Raw genomic sequence first — 20,858 nt, 5'->3', positions numbered from 1 at the left:
ACTTGTTGAAGAAGGATAACTTTGTGAGACTTAAAACACAACACAAATGCAAGGCACAAAACATTAACAAGAATATAAACAAACAAAGATATAAAATTTATATACCACAATTTTTGACACTACACAACACATTCGAAGAAATGTATGTGATCAGCAGACAATGATTACAAGCAGAGGGGTCAGGTTTATGCAACACGCAATACATATAAATGGCGCAAGAAAGATGTGGCAGTGTTACATAATTAAAGAATAATATAGGAAATGTCAGTTAAGTATAGAAAAAAAAAGAGAGAAATGAAGGGGGTTTAAGCTGTGTGAGTTACAATTTTATTTGTACCATGATCTTTCCAGCTACTTTGCCTCAGTTTATGTAGGATAGTTATCCCATGTTGGCAATTAATCCAATTGTTTAAGGGGATGGCTTAAATCACATTGGTTCAAAAGAGATTGGTGTTGAAACTTGAAATGGAAAACAGTATTTGTAAAAGAAGTGTTTAATATACCCCATTTTCACCTCTTCACAAAAATCATCTTTTCAATGAATTCATAGATTATTGGAAAAAAGTAGATGTACGAAATTTTCTATTAACGGCCTTGTGCTAATGAAGTATTGCATATTAAATTTCATATTCACCATGTGTTTACTCTATGAAATATAAGAATCCAAAGTTTACTACATTTTTTCATGCCACAATTTTCATGCCCAACTTTGATTTGAATTATCTATCGGTGTTAGCCTATTAGCTCTTTGCTCTTTGTTTTGTTGTTCACAATCAAACACACTTTGTGTTTCAGTTTAAACCATGGTCTTTCTAATGAGCCCAGTTAGGAGAGTTCTACAGAACACAGCTTTTTGCAAAATCAGATAAAAATATCACAGTTTTGACCTTTTTACAAAAATCTTCAACTTTGCACTTAATTTATTCAATATTGGAAATTGGTACATAAATGAAACTTTACATCTGAGAACCTTGTGTTGTTAGGTTACTCCATGCTGAGTTTCGCATCCATCATATCTTTAGTTTGTGAGATATTAGAAGCCAAGCTTTGAAATTTTTTCATACACCCATTTTTTGATCGATTTGGCCTCAAATTTTCTGGCTGAATATCATTTGTAAAATTCTTTTCATTATTATTCCTAAGAGAATACACAAATTTGTACACAATGACCAATTTTTATTTCTTTCAACAAAATATTGTCCACTATATTGCGGCTCAAAATCACCAGAAATTCACACTTGCTCTGTGCAAAGTCGTGCATGGTGTCGAACAAGTGACTATATCTCAGCCAGTATTGCTTCAACAAATGTTTAACTATATCAGTATTCATTGTAAACATCTGCGAATATAAATGTAAAATTTCAATGAATCCGAGCTGGACAAGTAGGGAGGCCTAGATGAGTCGCCATGGAATGACCCAAACAGAATGTAAAAGATTATACTGAATAACTAAAACAATGTTGGTAGGAGAGAAAATTTTAGTGACTGGAAAGAAATTGTTAGAGAATCCCACAAGGTTCAAGTTCGAGTCCACTCCTATGTGAATGACCTCTCATATATCATTCATCAAACAGAATTGGTACTTTTGCAGATGATAAATCCCATTACATAGAAAGCATCAGTTGACACTGTTACTAATGTTTTCCACAGAATTATTAAGTGGTTCTCAGAAAATGGACACTCTCTAGATTTGGATAGAACATGCTATAACCAGTTCTGTACAACAATAGAGTCATCCAAACAACTGGTGTAGCACATGAACAGAAATCAGTAAATGTAGTAGAATGCTACAAATGTCTAGGTGCATGTATTAATAAAAACTTTTACTGGAAGAAGCATATTACATAGCTGCTCAAACAATTAAGTTCACCTACTTTTGCTCTTTGTGTCATTACTACTCTTAGAAACAAATGACACATTTTGCATGTTTACAACCAATAATGTCTTTCAGAATAATTTTCTGGGATAACTCTTCACTGAAAGAAAGTACTGACTGCAAAAAAGTGAGCAGTAAGAAAAATATCAGGTGATCAACCACAGCTGCCATGCGTGTACCTGTTCAAGGAATGAGGCATTTTAAATGCACCATACCAATAATACATATATTTGCTAATGAAATTTGAGAATAATAGTTATGTCCATACCTACTACATTAAAAGAAATTACACAGTGGCTCAGAAATGAATTCAAAATGCAGCAAGAAATTTTTTTTATCATTTACTCAATAACATAAAATTGTCTGACAGGTGGCAAAGCAAGTTTTAAATCTAACCTACATTCACTTCTCCTGGACAACTCCTATTCAATGCACAGATTATTTAAGAACAGGTAGCCTATACAAAAAGCATTTACATATCCTGTAAACTGACTTGTTCCACATCATTTCAATAAAAGAATCATTCGAATTATCTATGCAATATGATATGTGATTGAGAGAGAGAGAGAGAGAGAGAGAGAGAGAGAGAGAGAGAGAGAGAGAGAGAGAGCCTTCTGTCAGTCAGTAGAACTCTTCATCAATCAGTAATAGTATGACTTGATTTTCTTTCTGGGTCCAGTACACAATAAATATTTCAATAACAAGTCAAGGCAGTGAATCACCTCTCTCAAATGGAATCCCAGCAATGGAGGGTGAGACTGGATCTTGGGTGAAAGTGGTCGCTGTAATGAGCAACTGAAAAGTGGTAATGTTGCTGAGGCAGTATCTGGTCCAATTAATACAACAGCCTGGTCTGTAGCGCTCTCTGATTTTGGGAGCAATACAAATGCACGGACTGCTCCTACGGTCACTGCATGGCAATCTGTGTGTGGTAGCAGTACCTGATGATATACCACTCCTTCCACACCAATCTCCAAGTATTCCACATCTGGAAAAATAATGTACATCACATTAATTCTGTAAAAAAGAGAGCGAGAGCTTATCAAAATAAAAATCCAAGTCATGAAAAAGGAGATGTAGATTAATGTTGCAGCAACATACAATACACGAGGGTCACTATAGAAGTTGAACCTGTCTGTGTATAGTATTGAAAAACTTTCTTTCTCTGAAATAGTTGTGGACCTTGTATGTAAACATACATCTATGCACTGCAAGCAACCATATGACAGACAGAGAAGAGTAGTTCATATACCATATAATTCTCATCTTTCATGTTCCACTCACAAATGATGTATCATAAGAATGGTTGTTAATATGCTTCTGTAGGAATCCAAATTACTCTCATTACTTTCATGGTCATTCCATGAGCTGTAAGTGTGCGGAAGTGATACATTGCATTATTCTTCTTCGAATATACAGTCTCAAAATTTCAACAGTAAATATCCCCATGATGCAAAACAGCACTATTGAAGTGTCTACCACAATTGTTGGACAAGGATCTCCCTGATGTTACAGTATTTATTAAAAGAATCTATGTCAAAAAATGCTGCTTTTCATTCAATGTTGTCCATCTCTTATAGTGATCTTACCTGATGGACTCCAAAACAGACATATGATAATGAAGAACTAGCCAAATGAGTGCTTTGCAAATTAAACTCTGGCGTCAGTGAATTACTATCTCTCTAAACTCTGTCCACAGGCCCTGGCACACCACCAGGGTACCAACCACCATGTCATCCTCTACCAATTGCACCGCTGGATGTGATATGGAGGGACATGGAATCACCATACTGCTCTCCAGGCCATTGTCAGTTTTTGTGAGCCATAGCTACTACTACTCAGTCAAGTAGTTCCTCAACTGGCTTCACAAGGCTTTGTGCTTTCCATTCCAGTCCTTCCACCAAGGAAAAATCTATGGCAGCACTGAGAATCAAACCCATGTCCATTTGCCTAAGGCGGTAGACATCAATGATTTACACTTCATTATAAATCTCCCATTGAATCTTACTCTGTCATCTGTTGTTCTTACAACTAACTTTATGCAGTCACTGCATTTTAGATCTCTCTACACAAACACTCTTAGATATTTAACAGTATTTATTGTTTGCACTGGTTTGTAATCAGTCTTATGATTCACCAATAATGGATCTATAAGCCTATTTATGAGCAACACACAAACATTTGCATATATCAAGAACAAAAAAGCAGTTCCTTTTACAAGTGTCAGTCCACTATAGATTAGCATCATCTGTGAACAGCCTCCTAGGGCTTCCAATAAAGTTCTGTCTATCTACACACCTTGAAGGGTATTTCAAGCTTAGATGGTGTGCACATCGTCAGGATGGGAAGTTCCTCATCCAAATGGCTGGCATACTACACAGTGACATCAGTCAAACACTCAAATGTTATAATGAAATACAACACAATGAAGACCTGCCACATAGTGGTCACAAAAGTTTGAAAACATCAGCTATCTGTGAATTATGGCACACACGTAACCCTAGGAGAACACAACAGAACTCAACACTCCATTTGATCAATTGAGCCTCTAGACAATTATTATGAAAAATGGTACAAATATACTAGTATAGTGGTGACTGATGAAGATACATAAAGGAACATCTGGAATGGAACTTGGATCTACAGTATTGCATGGACAAGTCAATTTGGAGCAGGATTTATAACAACACAAGAGATTAGGAGAAGTCTTTTGGTATTTCAACCTATAAATGACAGACTCGCCAGACAGATAACATAAAGGAAATTCAGGAATATGACAATAACAGCATATGCAACAACAGGGGAAACAGAAGAAGGAATAAAAGAATAATTTTATGAAGACTTTGAAAGTACAGGTAGTAAACTCTAAAACTATGGCCCACTGATAGTTTCAGGAGCCTTTAATGCACCTGTTGGGGCAAATAAATGTAGAAAAGTATCAGGGACATAAACTTTACATGAATAAAGTAATGAGAATTGAGCTATGTTATGTCAGTTTGCTGCCAGAAATACTTTACTCATCAAGAGTCCCAGTGTTCCACACAAAAGAATACATCTTGAAACATGGAAATCAAGTGTAAGTGGACTGGTTAACCAAACAGACAAAGTGTTAATAAAAGCATGATGTGCCATGTTAGTTACAGATCAGAGAGCTGCAGATGTCCAAACTGTGATTCGGATTACTATGTTGCAAGTACATAATGAGACAGAAATACATAAAAGCAAAATGGGGAAAAAGCAACTTGGAATATAGAAAAATGATCCAACATTGTAAAAATTTACCACATAAAAATTAAAGATGTCTTCACAACCAGCAAGGAGGTGGAACAGGGCCCACAAAGTGGTGAAAGAGGCAGCAGAAGAAACAACTGGGATAAGGAGAAAGGAAAGAAATGAATGAAGACTAGCAATAAAGCATAAAATAAAGCATAAAAATGCAGCAAGACTGCTGAGAATGCTATACACACACACACACACACACACACACACACACACACACACACAGAGAGAGAGAGAGAGAGAGAGAGAGAGAGAGAGAGAAACGTGGAGGGATATAAAGATTTAACATCTAATTCTCTTAGAATATGTAAGAAAAAGAAATGGTTGAAAGCAAAATTTCAAGAGATAGAAGAACTAAAGGAATAGAATGAAACAAGAAAATTCAATCAAGCAATAGGAAAGATGAGGGAAAAATTTTCATCCAACACATAATACACAAAAAAATAGAAGTGGTAAGATAAGTAAAGACGAAAATGATATTGCAGAAATGGACAGAATATTTTGAAGATATGCTCAACACCAATTCAAACCAGGCACCGAGATACTTGCAAAAACAAGAGGAGAATATACATGGATTGGATAAAAATACAGAAACATCATCAGAAGTGCATGCTTGAACATGTATATATCCACAAGCCAAGCCTGCAGGTTGCACTGTTGCATTTGACAACCAACAGTGCTCTGTGTAGTTGTGAGTGTATTATGTTGGAGCCAATTGTCTTCAAACATGGGCAAATTGTTGGTGCTCATATGGTGGGTACTTCCAGACTCAAGGTAGCCAAAGTGTTTGGTGTTTCAAGAGGTACCATAGTGAAGATTTATACCACATACAGGGAAAGTGGAAAAACATCATCCGCCAAGTTGTAACATGGTTAAAACTGTGTGTTGAGTGATCAATGCACAGCCTTTGAAGAGGACTGCGATAAAAAATGAGGGGACAACAGCTGCAAAAGTCACTGCAGAACTGAAGTCACATTTGCGAACACTTTCAATACTAAAACAACAAGACAAAAGCTCCATAAGCAGGCAATTAGAGGGCGAGGTGAAGGTTCAAAACTACTTATCAGTGATACATATGTGCATAGCATGAAAGCCTGGTGCTAAAGCCATTAAGCATGGAGATGGAGTAACAGAAGAAAATCATTAGGTCACATGTGTCACACTGTTTCCAACTTCTAGCCGGATTTACATCCCAAGAGTGAAACATGGAGGGCGTTCAGTGATGATTTAGGCAGCAATATTACGTGGAACCCATTGGTACCCTGCAAGGTCACATTACTGCCAAGGATTATGCTTGGCTGATCAGGTTCACCCCATTGTACAGTGTATGTTCCCCAGTGCTGACACTGCACTACAAGATGACAGTGCCACTGTTCACAAACCCCACTTCATCCAGAATTGGTTTTGTGAGCATGAGGATAAATTGTCGCATCTCCTCTGGGCACCACAGTCACTAGCTCTCAATATTATTGAGCCTTTGTGGTCTACTTTGCAGAGAAGGGTTGTGATCACTAACCAGCTCCATTACCATTACATGAACTTGCTACTATTTACAGGAATAATAGGGTAAGATTTATTTGAAAACCGTACAGGACTTGCATTTATTCATTCTGAGATAAGAGAAAGCTATTTTGAATGCCAACAGTTAGACCATAATAGGCATGGTAATGTGTTGTGTTTTTGGTGTTTCCAAATATTTATCCACCTTCTGGGGAGCAAGAGAAGAAGGAAGTAAAGGCAGGAAAAGACTAAAAATGCAAGTGGTGGATTTGGAGATATATAAACTGCAAAATAGCTTTGCGCCTGGTGAAGATAGGGTGGTGTCTGAACTTATAAAATTTGGCAGTCAACCTCTAACATGTCAAGTGCATGCACTTATAAATAGCATAAGGGAAAATGAAACCATGTCTGAGCACTGGAAAACTGGAATAATATACTCTATGTAGTAGAAAACAGAAATGTCAGCTTGTGAAAATTATGGAGGCATGACTTTATTGAATGCAGTCTACAAGTTATTTTTCAAGGTGCTAATGAAATATTAAAAAAAAAGGATGCTGAAAATCTCCTCAGAGAATGCCAATGAGGTTTATGGCCAAATGGAGGTCCTTCTGACCAACTATTTTTTATTGGGCAAGTAATGGGGAAATTTCATTAATATAACATGGATCTCCACTTCCTGTTAGTTGATTTAAAACGAGCTTTTGACAGTGTTAAATGCCAGCATTGTACAAATCACAAAAAGATTTGGGCATGTCTGACAAGCTAAGAAAGTTAGCTGAGCTAACAATGAAGGATGAAGGACACAAAGGTATGTACCTATGGGGAGAGTATTGCAATTGTGCCAAGAGGTGTAAACAACCTTAAAGAAATGTATGAACTAATGAAAGCAGAAGAAGCAAAAATTGAATTACTGTAAATGAAAAAAGACCAAATACATGGTAATGTCCACTTGTAAGGCTAACAGGACATCCCACATAACCTGGAGGGCTCTAGTAAATTTTTTAACGCTTTCAGTTGCTTCTGTTATCTAGGTGTCCACTGAACCAGTAATAATAATACAAGACAACATATGAGAGAAAGGATACAAGCAGAAAACAGAGCCTATTATGTAAACTTACCTGTATTTAAAGATTCTCTTATTACAAGAACAACCAAATTAAGAGTATACCGTTCCCTTGTGCAACCAGTTGCTAAATATGGATCAGAAATGTGGGGCGATGGCAGGAGCATATATGAACAATCTAAAGATAACTGAAAAAGCAAATTCTGCAAAAAAGAATTGGCCAGTGAGAGAGGCAAAGGGTTGGAGAGTAAGGTGCAACCTTGAAATACAAAAACTTACACAAGTGCAAGGTATACTGAAATGTGGATGATGGCAGGAGCATATATGAACAATCTAAAGATAACTGAAAAAGCAAATTCTGCAAAAAAGAATTGGCCAGTGAGAGAGGCAAAGGGCTGGAGAGTAAGGTGCAACCTTGAAATACAAGAACTTACACAAGTGCAAGGTATACTGAAATTTATTAAACTTCAAAGAATACATTGGTTAGGACATATGGTGAGGATGACAGATGACACAATGCCCAAATGAATACTGAAAGGTAGGCTGTATTCCACCAGAAGGAAGGACCAACCAAGAGCTAGATGGTCGGATAATGTGTAGGCTGACCTTATCAAGATGGAGATCCAAGGATGGAAGAGAAAAGCAGAAAACAGAGATGCATCAAGGAAGATTGTTAAGGAGGCCAAGACCCATCAAGGAATGTAGTGCCGAAGAAGAAGAATAATTTTATATAGCCACTGCATTTTAGACCTCTCAGGATGAATACTCTAGACATTTTACAGCTTTTATTGTTTCCAGTCATTGGTGACCGGCCTCGTGATTGCGCAATACAAGAACATTTGTTCATGTTCCAGATGAAGAGCCAGTTCACAAACAAGTGTCTGTCCACTTCAGGTCTTCCTACATTGTGCAACAATATCCTGGCACTCTGACTTCAGTATTACAAGACCATTATCTGTGAACAGCTTCAAGGGGCTTCCAACAAGTTTCTGTCACTCGACAAACAGTGAAGGGTCATCTCACGCTTAGACTGAGTACACACTGTCCCTTTATGGCAAGATGGGTTCTTAGCATGGGAACTTGCCCTCCTAAATGGCTGGTATACAATACAGTGACATCATTCAAATATTCAAACACTATCATGAAATACAACACAGTGAAAATCTGCCATGTAGTGGTCACCCTAGTCGAAAAACATCAGCTACCAACGAATTATGGAGCACAAGAAACATTACGAGAATACAACAGAACTCAATGCTTGCATTTTGGAGACATTTGAGAAGACACTGTCGACCTAGACAGTATGCAACTGTTTCCATTTGATCAATTTAGCCTCTAAACATTTATTATGAAAAACAGTATAAATACCCTACAACAGTGGTGAAAAATTTGTACAAAGGAACACAAGGAATGGAAATTAAATCTACAGCGTTGTAGTCTATTCACCAACAACTATGTGCTATGTCTGACACCAGGTGATTGTTGCAGGGGCAGCAGTGTACCAATGTATATAATGGGCATGGAGTACCACAGCTTCACCAAGGATGAGGGTTAGTTGTGTTCTATGCCAGTATCATTTGTTGTTGTTTGATGTTTCTTTTCAGTATCAAGGGACTTTGGGCTGGGCAACATCGAGACAGTGCCCTCTAATATACTGTTCAGCCCTACTGTCAAATTTTGGTGATGTGTTTGCCTTTCAAGATGAGAATGCACAACCACATTCTGTCCAACTTGTAAACACCTTCAGGAGTCATGAATCAATTGAAATCACTTGAGTACTCTTGTGTCCTGTTGAAACTTGAAAATGATTGCCATGGCAACCCTTGTCACACCCTGAAAATGACCTCAGGACAGTGTGCCAAGGAGGATGATAACCATGAACCTCACTGAAATGTCTCTGTATTTCAACAATGACAGCCACATGGAAACACAAGAACTTTTCATCACTTGTACTGGATGTCATCCAGCAGCAAATTCTGATTTCACAGATGTGCATTTTCGAACAGAATGCTTTTATTCTACAGCTTTTCTTTGCTGTAGCACTAGGAGGGGAAGAGTTGCAAGCCCATCACCCATGTCACCTTTTACCCCCCAGAAAACATCCTCATTACTCGTTCGATAGCAGGCTTAGTGGGCCTGGGTCTGTCCTAGAGATATGGCTTACTCTGGAGACATGACTTATTCTGTCATTTCCTGCACTCATTGAACCCAGACTCTCATATGCTTGCAGATATGAAAGTTCTACAAAACATTGTTTTTAGTAGTTTGTATAAATACTATGGACAGTAACTGTCCTGTGGCACCTCTTGGTGCACATCTGAAATTACTTTCACATCAGATGAATTCTATCCATTAGGAACAAGCTGAACTGTAATTACAAGGAAATTCAATCATAAAGCTGGCCGAAAATTTTGTAAGCTCATATTTTTACACTAGGCAAAAGTGTGGAACTGCGCTGAATGCCTTCCAGAGGTCATAAATACAACATCAATCATGGCACCACTTTAAACATCACATGGCACCACTATCTACTGCTTACTGGATGAAAATAGAAATCTGATTTCATACAACTGTTGATTGCTGAATACAGTCCTATTGATTCCTACAGACAGCATTTCTCGCCTCCAAACCATCACATAATTTTTTTTGAAAAAAGTTTTGTAATTCTAAATTACACAAATATCAGCAGTATAACAATCAAATTGTGTATTACATTAAAGTAAAGAAACATATGTGCCTGCATTGTTACTTTCCTGTCTACTTACTCATGCAGTAGGATTAGTACTAAATGAACTGTGAGTTAGTTAACACAGTCTCCAGTGTTCAATCTACAAGTCACATATTGAGATGGTGTGTGTGTGTTTGCATGTGTGCATGCATGCGTCTGTATGCTCATAAAGGACATTTGGCACTTTAAGGAAGGAAGATTTGGGTCTAATGTCCCGTTGACATTGAGGTCATTACATATGGCACAAAAGCTCGAACAGATTCGAGGATGAAGAAGGAAATTGGCTGGGCCTGTCAAAGGAGCTGTCCCGGCATTTGCCTGGGGCAATTTGGGAAAATTATGTTGTAATAACCCAGCTCCCAAGACTGTGCTAGCGTATGATGTTTTATTGAATATCTGTTTATGAACCTGACCAGCTGATGAGCACAACAAACTCTCTATTGTTTTGATGATAAATTCTGAAATACAGTTATGTTCCACATTCCATCAGTGAGAGAGATGGGTTTACTCTTTGGGCTGTAGTTGCTCAGTGGATAGAAAAATCTAAATCAAAAAGCAGAGACAGAGGACACACTGTTATTGTACGTGATTGAGAATAGCCTTGTACAAAACTTGAACATTGTTGTAATTCATTGTTGTCTGTCATTAAAGGCAGTTTTATTTTACTTTGCCATTGTGACAAATGTGTTAAAAGTATTGAAGAGAAAAGACCGTAATTTTCTTCAAGTATATAATATAGTGTTGAAAACATATTTAAACAAGTTTCATTTTATAAATGGTGCATTTCCAAGAACGAACACACATGCAAAGGCTTCTGTAGGACGTTCAGACATTTGACTCAAGTAGTTTGTTGACAAATCTCCATCAGAGGCTTCGGATACACTGGGAAATGTTTTTACTGACATCTGAAGTAATCTGCTGTCTGGCTACACATTGTCAAACCAAATGATAACGAACTGCATTGGATCAGTTTGCAAAGCTTCTGTACAAAATCCTAAATATTATCAGCAATTTACAAGCGACCAGTAGAGATCTGCAGCTGCTCTTACATGAGATCGTTGAGCACCATTAATTATTGTATAACAATTCTCAGCAGCAACTATTAAATTTTCAACAACATACATGAAGGAGTCCAATTAAGAGCATTCAAGACAGTGAAGAGAATCTGTAATTTCTCTGTACAGATAATATTGAATGATTTTAACTCAACTGAACTTTAATGAGAACCTTCCCTGCAGCAAAAAAATTTAAGTTCAAGGAGGATGCATATTGGTTAACTTCATAATTACTTACTTCAGTTGATTTTTTCTCCAGGTGTAGGAGTAGTAAACGATGCTTATCTAATACCCTGGCAACATTTGAATGAAAATTAAAGGAAATATTATAATGGAAAACCTAATCAAGATGGCCGGGCACAGGTTTGAGTTGTAGTCCTCCTGATTGCCAGTCCAATGTGCTAACCAATGCACCCCATCTCTCACAATCCCAAGGAATAAACCAATAATAATATGCTGACTATAAAATCACTATTAACACAATCCTGTACAGCTGAATTAAGTATTTTAGAAACAAACAAAAATCTCCCTCATAGTTAATTAGTTACAATATGTTCAGTAGCTTATCAACTCTTTCTATTTATTTATTTATTTATTTCTCAGGTTCTGTGGGCCATGTAAACCAGAGTTGTTCAGTCCTGTAACAAATTACTTAATAAAAGTGCTGATAAAATAGCTTTAATATTTAATCAAATACATAAAAACAAATGATTTGCAGGAGTAAAGAATCTAATCTATTTAGATTTAAAAATAAATGTACTAAAATTGTGTGCAATGTGTCCATGAATTCCACCGATAAACCTGGAGGGATTATTAAGGAATCAAATTTTGATATAAGAAATCTGCAGTGCCACATAATGTTTTTTATTGGAAACATTCATACTGATTTATTTGTTTCACGACGATCCTGGTTTATTTATAGATAACAAAATGAAGAGATACCTAAACGTTTCCAGAACAGTGCTGCACTCAGCAGAGGTTTTGTAGTATGCACTTTTTCACCATGGGTGTGTTATGCAGCTCTTTGCAATAGAAGTGCTGTCTCTGGTGTAGTCCGGGAAGAATTTTTCTGCCTGCAGTGAATCTTTTTCATTGTTGTTGTTTTAATTTCTCCTAGCTTTTAATGAGGGTGGGTATAAGTGCACAATGTGTGACTGTGAAATTTTGATTCTTGCTCATGAAAAACACCACAGAAATAACTGAAAGCAACTTATGGAAACATGCTATGCTTTGAAAGCACAGTTTCAAACGTAAATTTTTTTTCCAAAGACAAGTCATGGTGCTAGGTTATAACTCTAAACACATACAAAAATCTAGCCAATGGAAGATGTCACTGTTGCCTCAGGGGGGGGGGGGGGGGGAACTCTTATCACTTTAAATCAAACATCAAGGAAATGCTTCTTGATTTTAGGTGAGAGGGATGGGATAGTGCAATATCTTTTCACTCCTGTGCATGAAAAGGGACTTGAAAAGACAGTGATTTGATGACACACAACAGAAGCAAGGGGGTAGGGGGGGGGGGGGGGGAGGACAAGTTGGCTGCTAATGAAAAATGCTTACAACATTGAATTCACTGAATGGACAAATGAATTATTTTTAATAAAATGCAGTTTGAAGTTAATAAGATTGTTTTGAAAGGAGAAAATCCTATGATTTTAGAATACCCCCTCACACATAACCATAAACAGATTAAAAATTAGTAAACATAAACGCCACTTACAGATTATACCTTAGGCCTGTTTTGGCAAGCTGATTGATACCTAAAAGTCAGTACAAAGAGGGATCTTTGATTGAGGGACAAGTGATTAGCATGTCACCAAATCCTCCAGCTGTTGTTTCCAGTCGATGAATCCAAGCAGCTCCTCGTCTGGCCTCACAAGGCTGATTGGGTGCCGTTTCAAACCTCCCTACTTCAGAAAAGAATCTGAGGCGGTACTGGGTGACCCATTCCAAACTTACTAGCTTAGAAATGTCTGAGTACTGGGAATCAAATCCAGGTCCTTCTGCACCATAGCCAGTGATGATAACTGTACAGTTACTGAGGCAGTCCTTAAAAATAAGTTAATTATTGTTTCTTTAAATACACTGACCACTACAATCTCAACACTCATGAGGTCTACCAGTAAGGAATGTGACTGAGTGGGAGGTGGGTCGTTACATGAAGAAGGGCCTACAGCAGTTCTCTGTAAGCTTTAAGACCAGCACACACTGTGACCAATTACCACGAATCACGTAAAAGTCTGCAAAATAAGTTGAAAAAATATTGTCCACAAGATCTCATACAAAAGTTTTTTACTCTACCTAAATCATATACTTTCATCTTTCATCCACTTCAGAAGTAAGGTGAAACAAACAGTCTCAGTTCTTCTATTGTTGTGGTCTAAAAAAATCCTAAGGAAACTCAGAATCAGCTGTTCAATACCTGATATCTATTGTCCAAAGATTTCACTGAAGTATTAAAAATGATAACCACTTCTAAGTTAGATGTCTCTCTCTTATCTCCTTTTCTGCCCCCAAACTGTTAATAACCTCTGATATGACCACCATCTACACCAGTGATAGTCAACCTGGTATCACAGTGGTCAGTAGGCAGCAGTGTTTACAAAATTATTTTCATTAGGTTTTCATATAATTTTTACATGATTATTTGGTAAGTAATTATTATTATACAATTTAACTGGCTGTACCTCAGATTTATAAGTTTTATAGTGTTACTTCTCTTCTTCATAAATCACCATTACTGTAGAAAAGGTTGACGGTTAGAAAATGCTATTACTAACAGTGAAACAAAAGTGAGTGGTAGGTAAAAAAAGGTTAACTATACCTGATCTGCACCGCTACTCCCCAATATCCATGACTTAAAGACTACTGAATAATTCCACCCACAAACAAACCTAAGACCCCTTCGTCCATAGTTCTCTCAGTGCCAGTTCCTCATGCTATGGCAACTGAGAACTTGGTTACAAGCATTTTTTTCTGCCAATCTGTTATCAAATAAAACCAAATTCTTCAGTTGTATTCTGCTGCTTTCCCATATATCCTGTCTACCTCCTCTTGATATTGTCCAATAATTCTTCTTCTCTCCTCCAAGGTATTTTTTTAAAATTGTTGTCTGCTTTGTCTGTCACACTGCAGTTAGGCAGAAAACTTTGATTGGTCTATTTTGTGAACAATTAACGATCACCAAAAAATGCTAATTTCTTGTCTGGCTTTCAACTGCGGGAATCGGTGGAATAAGCAGATTTGCTGACCACACAACGTTTGTGTGAATTCTCCCTCCCTCCCATGTATTGTGCGATAAGTCTGTTGAAAGAGATCTGCCAGCATGACAAAAAACATGCTAAAAATATTTCGCAACAATGCCTTCACAAACCTGTGTTCAGTTTTTTCTTTGACTGACTTGTTTCTCTATGCAATTAGCATTAATCAGTCACTATACTTTCCTCATATGATTAACTCCTGGTCACTATGCTCTCACCTTCTTCCTAATAAAAATATGTGGTATTCCACTTGTGCTTAAATTTATTCCCATGGAGTCATTTAACTCTCTCTGCAACTAGTTTTGCTACTGTGTAAGAAAATTCCTGTTCTGTACAAGTGAGCACATTTGATAATTAACTTGCATTCATTTTACTGTTTCAGGTTGTAGTAGTACACTATCACAGACGGCTGTGAAGCTGTATTACACCTAGGCTTGGCACACAGCTGTAAACATTAAAAGCTGAGTGCACACTTTATATTACACACTAAGATGCACCACAAAGGAATCATCCAAATGGGACTGAAATTGGTACATCTGATGTACATGTACAGACAAACAAATGACTACAGTTTCAGAAAAACTGGAGGATTACAGTTTCAGAAAAATTGAATGATTTATTCAAGAGAAACAGCTTCACAAATTAAGCAAGTCAGTAACACGTTGGTCCACATCTGGTCCTTATGCAAGCAGTTTTCGACTTGGCAATGATTGATAGAGTTGTTGGATATCCTCTTGAGGGATACTGTGTCTAATTCTGTCCAACTGGCACATTAGATTGACAAAATCCCAAGATGACTGGAGGGCTCTGCCCATAATGCCCCAGACGTTGTCAATGGGGAGAGATCTGGCAACCTTGCTGGCCAAGGTATGTTCTGGCAAGCGCGAAGACATGCAGTAGAAATTCTCATCATATGCAGGCAGACATTACCTTACTGAAATCTAAGCCCAAGATGGTTTGCCATGAAAGGCAACAAAATAGGGCATAGAATCTCATTGACACACCGCTGTGCTGTAAGAGTACTGCGGATGGTAACCAGAGGGGTCCTGCTATGGAAAGAAATGGCACACCAGACCATCACTCCAGGCTGTCGGGCCATATGGTGGGTGACAGTCAGTTGGTACCCCACCACTGTATGGGGTAACTCCAGACATGTCTTTGGCCTGGAATCTCATTGACTGGAGTAGAATTGTCTTGAGTGATGAGTTCCGCTTCAAACTGAGCCCCGATGACCAGTGAAGATGTGCCTGGAGATGTGCCAGACAGCGGTAGGATACCAACCTGACTGTTGCTGACTGTGCTAGTCAAATCCTACCATAGCCAGCAAGGTCAGTGGATCTCTCTCAAAGTGAGAATATTTCGAGCATTATGGGCAGGGTCCTCTACCATCTTGGAATTTTGAAGATCTAACACACAGTATTGCTCAGGAGGACAGCCAACAACTCTATCAATCAATGCCAGTCCGAATAACTGCTAGCATAAGGGCAAGAAGTGGACAAAACAAGTTACTGGCTTGCTCAATTTGTAAAGCTCTTTTTCTTGAATAAAACATCCAATTTTTCTGAAATTGTAATCACTTGTTTGTCTGTACAAGTACATCACATCTACCAATTTCTGTCCTATTGGTATAATTCCTTCTTGGTGCAAACACCCCCCCCCCCCCTTCCCCCACCAACCCACTTTTATTTCTTTGCAAGTATTTTATCTTTTCTACAAGAAACTAAAATAGTAATTTAATGTGTAATATAAATAGAATACAGAGTGACTGATTGAAATATGGTAAAAGTAAATCTCAAGTTTTGTGACCTTCTCTCTTTAACATTGTGTGTGTGTGTGTGTGTGTGTGTGTGTGTGTGTGTGTGTGTGTGTGTGTGTCACGGGGAATGTGAGACTGAACTGTAAGGTATCAAAAAATTATAGAAAATAGATTTATACTGGTCAGTTCTGGAACAAACAGATATAAATTAATTACAATGGTGTAGTGATAGCAGATTATAAACTTTCTGTGTCCTAAAATATCTTGAACAACAGCAGTGAACTCAATCCCATCCTTGACTAAGACGGGATCTTCTAACAATGCAATACTGTAATGTACTTACTCATTTCCTTTCTGGCATCCTGCAGTAGTGTTGTTGTATTGATAATATTACTAGTATGTGAAGCATTGAAGACCGACTGAACAATACACTCAATAACAAGCATCTTTGCCTTAGTGCACGTCACAGTTACAATTTCTGAAACCAAAACCACAAGGCTTAATCATGAAGGTACACAGTGAACAGTGAAAAACAATATTCTCTAAAAAATGAATAATACACATGAAGCATGCTAAAAATTAGTCTTGTTTGGACATGCAGTATGTATGGAAGAAATGAAAAACATTTGGCCAGTCATTTCATAAGTGAACAGTTTGTAATTTTAAGAGCTACCAGCAAATGAAATGGATTGAAGAAGAAACATTATAAATCAAAGCTCAAAGAATAAGGTACTGCAAACTGCACAAGGCTGGACTATGAAATTTGAATTATATCTGAGAGCCATCCTGATTCACTGCTATTAAACTGTCACATGTAATCCACAAAATTTGAGGAACTGGTTTCAATTAAATTGTTGTGACTCGCCGATCTTTCAAAGTGCCGCCGCGCAGTTACGTGCTTCCTCTACATGCGGCGCTGTCTACTAGCCATGCAGCAGCAGCACCACCTAAGCAGCCAGCCAGCCAGCCAGCGGTCGCTAGACTCGGACTCAGTTCTAATTTGACTGTTAAAGTGTACACACGTCTTATTTTGTTTACTTGATCTGTGACTTACATGTATTGTGTCATCCTTGAAATATATTTGTTCAACTTGAAGTTAGAACAATTGGCGACGAGGTAGTGAATTTTTCTTTTTCTTCGTTGATCCACAGGTTTCCATGGCTACTTTAGAGTAACTACTGCAAGGTCTCATAGAACAGCAAACGCTTCTCACAAATGCGATTCGTGATTTCGTCGCGGCATCCAATGCGTGGCGTCTCTCGTCGTTCTCTCTCCCTCCTTAACCTCCTTACGACGAGAAGGCGGAAGACTGATCTGATTACGAAAAATGTCTTTGACAGCACTTCTTGGCATTTCATGTCGCGGATGACCAAACATGTAAGTCTCTGTTCGTTTCATGGCTCTCACCTCAAATGTATCAGTTGTGGTCGCAATTGGCTCCTTTGAAAGATCCTGCATCTTTGCTGAAATTTGTTCACTTCTATCCGTATATTTTCAAAAGCACACGCATGTGGTAGCCTCTCGTCTTGCCTTTCATCGTTGTCAAAAACAACCGAATCAATCCTATGCGCTTGGGCTGCTGAACTTCACGGCGTCAGTCGAAAGTGTCAATTTGTTACTGACTTTCACAAAGAATCCTACGCCGATTCCATGGTATGGGATGCTATTATGCGGTCGGCGCCCGACAATGAAGTTAGGCAACGTGCCCTTCAGTTGGCAAATCCGACTCTACATGAAGTCCTATCCATCACTCAGTCTTTTGAAATTTCTTGCGCTGTTGGAGCGCAAATAGAGGCATGGGGTGATGTCAGGGACGTACAACCTCTGTGCGCTGTTGACAAAGCGTGCAGTGTGTCCCCGCCGGCCGACGTGGCCGCAGTACACTCTCAAGCGCAGCCTCGGCCTAACCGTAAACAAACCTCTAAGAAACTGCAGGAAACCCCACGGCAACTTCCTTCATGTCCGCGGTGTTTTACAAAACATTCACGAGAGGATTGTCCCCAACCGTTGGGCCGTGTGTCATAAATGCAAAAAGAAGGGTCATGTGTCATCCGTTTGCAAATCTGACCACATACCTGCTGTTCATGCACATGACACTGATTCTGCTTCTGTGTTGTCTGTCAATTGTACTTCTTCCCTTTCAGGGAAGTTATTCCTCACTGTCCAAATACTTGGTCGGGATGTTTGCATGCAGGTGGATACTGGTTCTGCTGCCACTATCATCAATTCTCAGACGTATCTTCAGTTGGGTTCTCCATTCCTGTCACCTGTCACTAGGCAATTACGGACTTACAATAAACAGAAGATTTCTCTCTTGGGATAATTTGATGCTAAGGTATCTTACAAATCTGTCGTTCGCACTGTTCCCATATTTGTGGTCAACCATAGTAATGTGGAGAATCTTTTTGGTTTTGATGCCTTTCGCGTTTTTGGGTTCTCCATAGATGATTCTGTCAATATCGTCTCTGATGCTATGCCTTATGCTCAACTGTTTTCCTTGTCGATGACATTTTCGTCCCTTTTCTCTCCTGGGTTAGGCCGTGCAAACGACTTTGAAGCTCAAATCACGCTCAAACCCACTGCTCGGCCTAAGTTTTTTCGGGCTCGGCCCATTCCTGTGGCACTTTGTGATGGGGTCAAATGGGAGCTGGATCGTCTCACTGCTTCAGGGGTCTTGCTTCCTGTCACTTCCAGAAAGTGGTCCTCCCCTGTCGTTGTCGTTGCTAAGCCCAATGGTGATATTCGTCTCTGTGGCGATTTCAAAGCCCCTGTAAATGCTCAATGCCTCATCGACACTTACCCTATGCCTCGACCTGAAGAATTGTCCACTAAACTTGCTGGAGGCCAGTATTTTTCTAAACTTGACCTGTCAGAAGTTTATCATCAACTTCCTCTCGACGCCACTTCCTGGCAGTTTCTGGTCCTTAACATGCCTTTCGGCCTCTATCAATACCAACGATTGCCATTCGGGGTTGCCAGCGCCCCTGCTCTCTTTCAGCGATTCTTGGAACAATTATTGCTCACTGTCCCTGGGTGTATAAATTACATGAATGACATTGTTGTCACTGGCTCCACCACTGAAGAACATCTTCAGAATCTCTGCACACTTTAATCAAAATTTTTTCAGGCATCTATCACGTACTTGGGGTTTCAACTCTCTCGGGATGGTATTCGTCCACTTCAGCAAACTGTAACTGTGATCGATGCCTCGCCCTACATCTGTTAAGGAACTGCAGGCCTTCTTGGGGAAAATAGCATACTATCACAGGTTTTCACCGTCTGCTGCTTCGGTGGCTCAGCCATTGCATCGTCTGTTGCATAAAAACGTGCCTTTTCACTGGTCCGCGTCATGTGATGCGGCTTTCCAGAAATTGAAGACTATGCTGAAACAGGCCCTATGCCTGGCTACTTACCGACCTGGCCAACATATTGTTCTTGCCATGGACGCCTCTCAATACGGGGTCGGTGCAGTCCTTGCGCACCATTTTTCTGACGGTTCTGAACAACCCATTGCTTATGCCTCCAAAACGCTCACAGATGCCTAACAAAAGTATTCCCAAATTGAAAAAGAAGCTTTGCCCATTATCTATGCTCTTCATAAATTTGGTGTTTTTCTCTATGGATCCAAATTTCATCTTGTTACGGATCACAAACCATTTGTTTCCTTGTTTCATCCATCAACGTCACTTCCCGACAAGGCTGCACACCGCCTCCAGTGTTGGGTTCTTTACTTGTCTCGTTTCAATTATGAGATTCATTTCCAGCCGACGGCTCAACATGCGAATGCTGATGCACTGTCTCGCCTTCCCATGAGTCCTGATCTGGCATTCGATAGGGAAGAACTTTTGTGTTTCCACCTGGATGTTGCCGAGCAGTGGGTTGTGGACGGGTTCCCCATCACCGGGGACCGGCTGGCGGCTGCTACAGGTTCTGATCCTATCCTCTTCCGGGTTTTACACTGTATTCAGAAGGGTTGGCCAGAAAGTCCGTCCGCTAAGACTTCTGATCCGTTGCAGAACGTCTACACTTTGCATTACCGCCTCACAGCTAGGGATGGTGTTGTCCTCCTTTCCACCAAAAATGCTTCGCCACGTGTTGTGGTACCTGCGTCTTTGCGTGCTTCGGTCTTGCGCCTCATTCACCAAGGGCACTGGGGTGTCTCTCGCACAAAATCTCTGGTGCGCCGTCATGTGTACCGGCCAGGCATCAACTCTGAAATCCCACACGTGGTCACTGCCTGCGGCCCTTGTGCATCACAGACCGCCGCCCCGAAGTCACCTTTGTCACCGTGGCCTTCGCCTGAGAAGCCCTGGGAGCGTATTCATGCTGACTTCACGGGAC

The 20,858-nt window shown here is 39.3% G+C and overlaps 1 protein-coding gene across 1 annotated transcript in view; it reads right to left on the bottom strand.

Annotated features, from left to right (window-relative positions):
* The window catches only part of LOC126252241 (intermembrane lipid transfer protein VPS13B), a 199,787-nt gene that overhangs the window by 47,193 nt on the left and 131,736 nt on the right, over positions 1-20,858 (bottom strand). Inside the window, exons 15-16 of the mRNA XM_049953114.1 lie at positions 16,861-16,995; positions 2,599-2,864 (exon numbers count right to left, since the gene is read on the bottom strand). Of these exons, the coding sequence (XP_049809071.1) occupies positions 2,599-2,864; positions 16,861-16,995 (401 nt within the window). The remainder of the gene's footprint in view (positions 1-2,598; positions 2,865-16,860; positions 16,996-20,858) is intronic.

Source organism: Schistocerca nitens, chromosome 4 (assembly GCF_023898315.1).
Source record: "Schistocerca nitens isolate TAMUIC-IGC-003100 chromosome 4, iqSchNite1.1, whole genome shotgun sequence".
NCBI lineage: Eukaryota > Metazoa > Arthropoda > Insecta > Orthoptera > Acrididae > Schistocerca > Schistocerca nitens.
Note: the sequence above shows the minus strand (reverse complement) of the source record. Positions and strands in the feature narration are given on the sequence as shown.